Genomic DNA, 8,941 nt, shown 5'->3' on the forward strand with positions numbered 1-8,941 from the left:
TGTCCCTTGTGCCCCCTCTCCGGATGCAAACTGATTCCGACTGAACTGAGGATGCCCGCTTCGCGCTAGTCCGCAGTCCCTGTGCGCATGCGCTATTGCCCGGCGTTTTCCATCCCGCCAAGCCCCTCATATGCTAATCAATGCGCTCCGGAGTATGGCCCCTCCGGGGAATATGCAAATCAGCTCTTCCATCGGCCGAGGCCTCCCATTGTCCCGCGCTAATATTATGCAAATGAGCAGGCCTCAGGTCCAGGATCCAGGCAGAGATGGTACCCCCACCCCACCCCCAGCGCATCCCATTCTCTGTAAGGCGCGTTCATGATCGATCACGCACGCGCAAGCCTTGCAGTTTCCCGTTCCGTCCGGCTGCGGACTGTACCAAGTAAACCCGGACAGCGAGGGACAAGGCCCGGAACCCCCTGCACGAGCCTTGTCGATGGCCCGACTCAGCCCCTCTTCCCACTATGCTACAGGAATGGTCTCTCTCGCCGCGCAAGCGCCCTAGGCTCTTCACGCCCCTCGCACTCCCTTCTACCCCACTTGCAGCGCAGGCGCAAAGCCTGGGCGTGCAGCCGCTGCCGCCGAGCCGGAGCTGGGGCCGCCAGCGCCGGTGAGTGTCCGGGATGGAGATGCGCGGGGCATGCTGGGAAGCGGGCACTACGGCACCGCTGCATGATGGGAGTGACGGCTCCCGTCACGGAGGAGCCGGCAGGAGTCTTGGGCCGTGATGGCTTGAGGGCGAAATCCAGGATCCCTTTTCTCCCCCAACGCATCTCCGTGCCGTCCTGGGGCATCCTGGGAAAATGGGACGCCGTGCCCTAAAGCATTGTGGGAGTCTGTCAGCTAGTTGTTATGGGCCTGGTGCATTCTGGGATTATCCTAGCTTCTTGTGGGGAACCGTCCCTTTTGTCATACACCTTCAGCTGAGCATCTTGGAAGCTTGGAGTGCTTCGACGAAGAGCGCCTTGGAAGGTGGTCATTATAGGCCCGAGGCATCCTGGGGAAAATTGCAGCAGCAGGGGGGACTGGTCCTTATGGTCCTGTCTAAGGTTTTGTTCTTGCCTCCTCTCCCTAGCGTTGTGGGAATGGGTGCCTATTATGTTCGCGCATGGCATCTTGGGAGTTGGTTGCTGTAGGCTCATGACACTGTGGGGTCTTCGGCACTGTTTGCGTTATGGTAGTGAGAGAACCTCATTTATGTCCCTCTAAGATCGTAGAAGCCTGTCTGGCCGCCATGTTCACTGTAGGAATAGTATTTGGGCACCAAGGACTGCCTCCAGCCGACATCTGGAATACTCTGGAAGGGGCTTTGTGTGATGTGGGCTTGGGGAAGGGTAGGCTGCACTGGTGGGCAGTGTCTTCTGCTAATCCCATAGGAAATTCTGATTGTCCCTGGCGTATGGTTGCCGGTTAAAATATAGAACGCCCAGTTAAATTTGAATTTCAGATTAACAACAAAGAACTATTTAATATACCCATGCTCCATGCAATATTTGAGGTGTACATTTCTAAAAGACTCTTTATGTGGAATTCAAATTTAACTGGGTATTGTATACATTTTTTTTTTTTTTCATCGGTACGCGAGCCTCTCAGTGCTGCGGCCTCTCCCATTGCGGAGCACAGGCTCCGGACGCGCAGGCTCAGCGGCCATGGCTCATGGGCCCAGCCGCTCCGCGGCATGTGGGATCCTCCCGGACCGGGACACGACCCCGCGTCCCCTGCATCGGCAGGCGGACTCTCAACCACTGCGCCACCAGGGAAGCCCTTTTATACTTTTATTTACTAAATCTGGCAACCTATCCTGGCATAAAGTAGAGTTCCCAAATTAAATGGATCCCTATAGGCAATAGGGTATCATGAGAACTCTCCTCTGCCAGTTATGAATCCTCTCTGTCCTTAAAGCCCAGTCCAAGTGTCTTTAGAAAGCTCGCCTGCCATTGATGCCAGCTTTCCCGTGCCCCAGCCTCCTCCAGGCTTCAATCCTAATCTTTTTCTCTTTAGTCCCCAGCATTAAACTCGACCCCTAGAGTTTGAAGGGAATCATGCGTTTTCCACCATATTAGCCAGTGCCCAGCACAGGCCTTGGTATATAAGAGGTGCAGCTGAGGCTGCCAGCCCCTTCATAACTTGCTCTGCCTGGCTCTCTACTCTCAGGGAGCACAGTGGGAGAAAAAGAAGTGCTCTGTGTGTGTGTGTGTGTGTGTAGGGAGTATTGATGAAGAGGAAGAGAAAGGAGAGGAGTCAGAGAAGGCTTCTTGGAAGAGGCAGAGGTGGTGTTTGGCTGAGGAAAAGTATAGAGGTTCTTGTGTTTGAGGTGGGCTTTGGAGAGAGAGTTAAGAGTTCTCCAGGCAGACATGGGGGAAGGAGCACATTCTAGACAGCAGTTGTAGGATTTACTAAGACCCACAGATGTGAAAAGTCCTGTTGTGCACAGGGAGAGGTGAGAAGTCTGGAATGGTGGGGGTTTATAGAGGGTTGGGGTTGCAGGTAGAAATAGCCACTGCTAATGGAGTACCTGCCACATACCACCAATTTATATCAACGAGCCTACTGAATCTTCAAAAAATCTTTTCCGCTGAAGGATCATTTTATGAGAGGTAGGATGACATGGCTTCAAATCCTAGTTCACCCACCTACCAGGTGGTATGATAATTCTCTTTGTGCCTCAATTTCCTCATCTGTGCAAAGGAGATAATAATGTCTCAACGTGTTTACAAGTATGTAAGTTAAGCCCTAGAAGCCCTCTTTGTACCTAGAAGGAAACAGGCTAGAGAAGATAGGTCCTTTGTTTGAAGCTACACAGCTAGAATGTGGCAGATTTAGGATTCAAACCTAGGCATCATCTTGCCAAAGTGTAAATTGATAAAGAATTAGGGCAGGGACTTCCCTAGTGGCGCAGTGGTTAAGAATCCGCCTGCCAATGCAGGGGACACGGGTTCAAGCCCTGGTCCAGGAAGATCCCACATGTTGTGGAGCAACTAAGCCCATGCGCCACAACTACTGTGCTCTAGAGCCTGCGAGCCACAACTACTGAGCCCGCGCACCTAGAGCCCATGCTCCGCAACAGGAGGAGCCACCGCAATGAGAAGGCCGCGCACCACAATGAAGAGTAGCCCCAGCTCGCCGCAGATAGAGAAAGCCTGTGTGCAGCAACGAAGACCCAATGCAGCCAAAAATAAACAAAAACTAAATTTAAAAAAAGAGTTAGGGCTGACATTCACAAATCAGTGCAGCCATATTAGTTTTTTAAATATAGAACTACTTCTAGACTGGTTGGTATATCACCACTATTCCAAGTAATCCCTACTCCCAGCTGCCACTTTGGACTCTTCCCCTCACCCCAGACTTTCCCACAGCCTAGCAAGGAAAGGGTTAATGCCTGGCATAGGCCCATGTTCCCCTCTCAGTTCTGATTGGTGCCCATGTTGGTACTCGCTGTTAAATATTTGGAATATTACCCTTCCCACCCCATTGAATGAGAACCAAATGGGGAAATTAAGGCCTACAGAGGGGCAGCGCCTGCAGTGAAGACTCTGTAAGCAGTCAAGGCCCTTGAGGCAGTCAAGGACAGGGTTGGGATCGTCTTTGCCTTGCCCACAACACTGAGTCCTGGGGAGGCAGATGCTATGTAAAAGTTTATTGAGTCATCACAGGCCTTTCCTTCCCCTGTCCAGCATCCTTCTCTACCTGCTGACATCCTGCATCAGAGGACTTGTGGCCTACGTGTGGCTGGGGAAAGCTGGCCAGGGAGGGACACTGCCCAGCTGCTGCTCTGCTCCTGTCTCCTGTCCCCTCCCCTGGCCATGACAGAAACCCGTGAGCCAGCTGAGACTGGGGGCTACGCCAGCCTGGAGGAAGACGATGAGGACCTCTCTCCAGGTGAGATGACCTTCAAGGTGGTGGTGTTGGCTTGACTGTCTTCCTGGTTTGGGATTGGGGCTCCACTGAGAAATCTGGACGGGGAGTGGCTCCATACCTCGCTAGGTTTTCTGTTCTGATTAGGACTCTGTGCCCTGCTAGGGGATCCCTTCCTGCTGAGACTTCTGGGGGTTATAGATTGGCTGGGATTGCTCTCCTTGTTGTGATCGCTTTCTTTGCTGGAAGTTCTGGATCGGCTGTGGTCTCTCTTCTTTCTGGGAGTTCTAGATCGGCTGTAATCGTTCTCCTTGCTAGAAGTTCTAGTTTGGCTGAGATCTCTCCCCTTGCTGGAGGTTCAAGATCATCTGAGAGCACTCTCTTTTCTGGGGGTTCTGGATCAACTGTAATATCTTTCCTTGCTGGAGGTTCTAGATTGACTGTGATCTTTCTCTTTTCTGAGGGTTCTAGATTGGCTGTGATTTCTTTCCTCGCTGGAGGTTCTAAATCGGCTGTGATCTGTTTCCTTGCTGGAGATTCTAGTTTGGCTGTAATCTCTCTCCGTGCTGGGGGTTCTGGAGCGGCTGCAACCGCTCTCCTTACTGGGCGTTCTAGACAGGGTGCAACCTCTCTCCTTACTGAGTGTTCTAGATCGGCTATGGACTCTCCTTGCTGGGGCTTCTAGACCATCTGCGACCTCTCTCCTTGCTGTGGGTTCTAGATCGTCTGTGACCTCTCTCTGTGCTGGGGCTTCTAGACTGGCTGTAACATCTTTCCCTTTTGGGGGTTCTAAATCGGTTATAACTTGTCCCCTTGCTGCAGATTCTAGAGTGGCTATGTCTCCCCATCTGACTGGGAGTTCCCTTCCGGGTATGACTTCTTGCCCTGCTATGATTTCTCTTCCAACTGTGACTGCTCACCCTGCTGTGGGCCCTCTCCCTACTGCGACTTCTTGCCCTTCTGGGCATTCTAGACCAGCTGCGACTTCGGGGCTGGCTGGGGGTGCTAGACTGGCTGTGACTTTGGGACCTGCTGGGTGCACTATGTTGGTTGTAACTCTCGACCCTGCTGAACACTTCAGTAGGGCTGTAACTCCACCCCTGCTGGGGGTGATCATCTGACTATAACTCTTCACCCTCCTCGATGACGATGGAGATGGGCAGTAACCTTTCTCCTCGAAGGGAGTTTTAGTGGGGCTATAACTCTCTGCCCTACTGGGGGATACAGCCAGGCTGTAACTCTTCCCCATATGCAAGGCTTCTGGGGGGCTGTAGCTCCTCTTTCTGCTCACATTTCTAGGCTGGCTGTCACTCCTTTCCCGGTTGTTGGTTCTCAACTGGCTGCAACTCTTCCCCCAACTCTGTTTTTGCTGGGAAGTAGGAGTTCTCACCCTGCTGGGCTTACCTGGTCTGGCACCATTAGTTCTTATCCTGCTGGGAGTGCTGGCCCTGTTGGCTCACCTCTTGGAGCTGCAGCTTCCCCTTCTGCCGGGAGTTCTGCCCCGGCTGTGGGTGCCTCTGCGCCAGGGGCGTCTTACCCTGCTGGCCTTGCTGGCTTTGCTGGCCCTGGTGTCAGTGCTAGCTTTGCTAGGCGTTTGGGCCATGCCATGGGCTCGGGACTTGTTGCTGGGCTGGTTAGAAGGGGCTGCCTTTGTACTTGCCCATTTGGGAGATTTGGAACTGCTTGGGCTCGTGACCAAGTTAGCGGCAGTCAAAGGTTTAGTGGACACTGGGGGGCTGTTGGGCATTGCCGATTCGGTGGTCTTCAAGGAGGCAGGAGGATTGGGAGACGTTGCGGGCATCAAGGGTCCCACGGACGCTGGAGACAATGCTGGGCTTCCGGGCTCTCATACGTGGAGAAGGCGTGGTGGCTGCGAAAGGGCTTGTGGTCCAGGAAGTCACGGTGAACACAAAAGGCCTGGTAGCCGTGAGTGACCACCTGATTGCCTTTCCCAGGCCAACTTCGTGAAGTCACAGTGGGCGGTGAAGACTCTGGAGGAGAGGTGATGTGACGTCAGAGGTGGGAGAAGAAAGAGGGGTGGGGCCCCAGCTCAAAGCTGGAGGTGTTTCGTCTGTGGTTTGCAGCCGTTCAGCAAATGCCTCCCCAGGCTGCCTTACGCTCAGCATCGCTAGGGACACAGAGATGGGTCAGACCCAGGTCCTGCCTTCCAGGAGTCTCCAGTCTCCAGACCCAGACTGTCACTGTCCAGGCTGTCAGGGTGTGTTAGGGGGCAGGGAGAGCCCAGATGAGAGAGGCACTGACCGCCTGGGCAGTCAGGGAGGACCTCACAGAGGAGGTGACGTGGAGCTGGCGCCTTAAAGAGGAGCAGGAGTTTGCTAGTCGAGAAGGAGAGGGTCGCCCCAGGTGGGAGAAGAGCAGAGGCGAAGGCCTGGAGGAGGGAGAACAGGGCCACCCTTGTTCATTCAATCCACACATCCCACTGGGGACCCCAGATGAGTCAGAGCTGCCCCTGAGGGGTTCCTAACCTGAAGGAGGAGACGTTCTGGGGCCCAGATGGCTACAGCCTTTAGGACAGTGACAGGGGAGATGGAGCCAGGGTGGAGGGAACAGGGGAGAGACCCTCTGCCTGAAGTCATCGGGGGTGGTGACTTCATGGAGGACAGAACCTGTGCTGGGTCCTGAAGGATGAGTAGGAGGTCGCCAGGCAGATAGAGTGGGGATCGGCGTTCCAGGCAGAAGGACCAGCCCACGCCAAGGCCTCAGGAAACATTTGTTAAATGGCAGACAGACAGCAGGACAGAGGCAGGAACAAGTAAGAGACAGAGAGAGCTGCAGGGAAGGACGGACGCTCAGCAAACATAACCTGTTCTTCTGAGCTGGGTGATGCTGGGGACCCAGCGATGAGTCAGACCAGGCCTGCCCGCTGGTCTAGTGGGAAAGGACTTTGGACGGGCACAGAGCTGAGGGTGCGGGGCTAGGATAGCCAGGGGGCAAAAGCAAGTGACCGGCTGCCTGGGATTAGATCTGGGATGCCCTCACCAGGGAGGAAGGCCTCCTTCTGGGTCCTTAAAGGACAACAGGAGACATACCTAGCAGAGGGAATGGCATGTGTGAAAGCCGCAGAAAAGCTCTGTCAAATTGAACGCCAGGCACAAAGAAAGTGTTCTAGATGCTAGGGACGCAGTCATGAGCCAGACGAAGTCCCTGCTTTCAGAGACAGGCAGTAAACGTATAAGCAGGTGTTACATACAATACCTTGAGGAGAAAAATAAAGCAGAGTTAGGGGGCGTAGAGAGTGCTAGGGAGGGATTGCTGGTTAGACAGACTGACCAGGGTTTCACCGAAGTGACACTTGAGCAGAGATGTGACAGAGGGGAGGGATCAAGCCTTAGTCCGTCTGCAGAAAGGGTGGCAAAGGCCCTGAGGTGGGTGCCGGCCTGGGGAGTTGAGGGACGTGAGGAGGCAGTGGGGCCGGCTCAGTGGTAACGAGGTCCCTGTGCGCTGCCGGGGGAAGCTGAGGAAGGGCGGCCAGTGGGTGCAGGGCTAGGCTGTCACAGTCCTAGGAGATGCTTTGGGCAGGCTCCTGCCACCATGTCTGTAGAAGCTGGTATTTTGCTGCCGCCCTATGGGGGCTCCCCTCTCCACACCCGCCATAACAGTTGTTGGTGTCCCCCTTCCTGTACATTGACTTTCCATTTTTTCTTCTTTTTTAACCCTAAACTTGTCCTAGGCATGTCCTTCATACCCATGAAATCACAGTAATATAGCTATACTTATAAATAAATATTTTAATTCATTTAACTAGATATTTATATATATATATATATATATATATATATAAAACCATGTAGATCAGAGTATGTATATGTGTTTTAATTTGCTGAAGTACCTATTAAAGTGTTTGTCTCCCTAAAATGATCCAGTGTAGGCCATCACCCGCATTTAGCATTTTCCCCGTTTAGCTGTGTGACTGGAGGCCAGTGAGTCGCCTAACCTCCCCATGCCTCAGTTTCCCCACTTGTCACTTAGGGATAATAGTACCTCCCTCAGGGTTGTTGTAAGGATTAGTTGAGTTAATATATAAAAAACAAGGGTCTTAAAATAACAGTGGACACTGTCATTGTTGTTTTTATTACTCCTACGTCTCCTACTTTGTTCTTTATAAACCCCTAAGATGCAGTTCTTGCAAGACGTTCATTTGCTTGACACACAGATACGGCCTGTTCTGCACGATGGGGATCCATCTGTGGGGAGAGCAGGGTCGGGCCCAGGCTGCCCTCTCCATACTGTGGCGAGTCTGAACGGGGCTCAGGGAGGGGAGAGCTGGGCACAGCCCTCTGTCCCCTGATGCCGCCGTCTTTCCCCTTCCACCCCCTCTAGGCCCCGAGCATTCCTCTGACTCCGAATATACTCTCTCAGAGCCGGACTCCGAAGAGGAAGAAGATGAGGAGGAGGAGGAAGAGGAGACCACTGATGATCCCGAATATGACCCCGGCTACAAGGTGAAGCAGCGCCTGGGGGGGGGCCGGGGGGGCCCATCCCGCCGGGCCCCCCGTGCAGCCCAGCTCCCGGGCCCCCCAGCCCAGCCCTGCCAGCTCTGTGGCCGCTCAGCCCTTGGGGAGGCCCCACCGGGCACCCCACCTTGCCGGCTCTGCTGCCCCGCTACAGCCCCCCAGGAAGCGCCAGCTCCTGAAAGCAGGGCCCTCGGGGAGGAAGAGGAGGAGCCGCCTCGGGCTGGGGAGGGCCGACCAGCTGGGAGGGAGGAGGAGGAGGAGGAGGAAGAGGAGGAGGAGGGCACCTACCACTGTACCGAGTGCGAGGATTCCTTTGACAACCTCGGGGAGCTGCATGGGCACTTCATGCTGCATGCCCGGGGTGAGGTGTAGGCAGCACCCCGACCTAGGGAGCTTGGCAGAGGGGTGGGGTGGGTGGGGTGGGAGGAGGGGGCTGAGGACATCGGGGTGGTCACGGTGGTCATGGGGATGGGGTCCCACCGATCTGTGTCGTCTTAGCAGTAGTTGTGTGAAAGCCAGAATAAAAGCCAAATTCTGTGTGTCGGCTGAGTGTGCATTTGAGGTCTGTGTGTGTGTGTGTGTGTGTGTGTGAGCTTGAGTGTGTAAGGCGT

General features: G+C 54.2%; 1 protein-coding gene across 2 annotated transcripts; it reads left to right on the top strand.

The window, feature by feature from the left end:
* Positions 1 to 338: 338 nt before the first annotated feature.
* Positions 339 to 8,869, top strand: ZNF428 (zinc finger protein 428). 2 transcript variants are annotated; one of them, XM_059044577.2, is made up of 3 exons: positions 339 to 610; positions 3,675 to 3,879; positions 8,197 to 8,869. In XM_059044577.2, the coding sequence occupies exons 2-3, from the start codon at positions 3,804 to 3,806 to the stop codon at positions 8,700 to 8,702; spliced, it is 582 nt and encodes a 193-aa protein (XP_058900560.1). In that variant the 5' UTR covers positions 339 to 610; positions 3,675 to 3,803; the 3' UTR covers positions 8,703 to 8,869. The 2 variants fall into 2 exon arrangements, with proteins under 2 accessions (XP_058900560.1, XP_066875557.1); XM_067019456.1 differs by lacking the exon at positions 339 to 610 and adding an exon at positions 721 to 972 and having other exon boundaries at positions 8,197 to 8,735.
* Positions 8,870 to 8,941: the final 72 nt, after the last annotated feature.

Source organism: Kogia breviceps, chromosome 18 (genome assembly GCF_026419965.1).
Source record: "Kogia breviceps isolate mKogBre1 chromosome 18, mKogBre1 haplotype 1, whole genome shotgun sequence".
Lineage (NCBI taxonomy): Eukaryota > Metazoa > Chordata > Mammalia > Artiodactyla > Physeteridae > Kogia > Kogia breviceps.

Coding starts and splice junctions, on each gene's coding strand:
- ZNF428 (XM_059044577.2), top strand. CDS start 3,804: ATGACAGAAACCCGTGAGCCAGCTGAGACTGGGGGCTACGCCAGCCTG. Junction 3,880..8,196: donor CGATGAGGACCTCTCTCCAG/GTGAGATGACCT, acceptor CACCCCCTCTAG/GCCCCGAGCATTCCTCTGAC.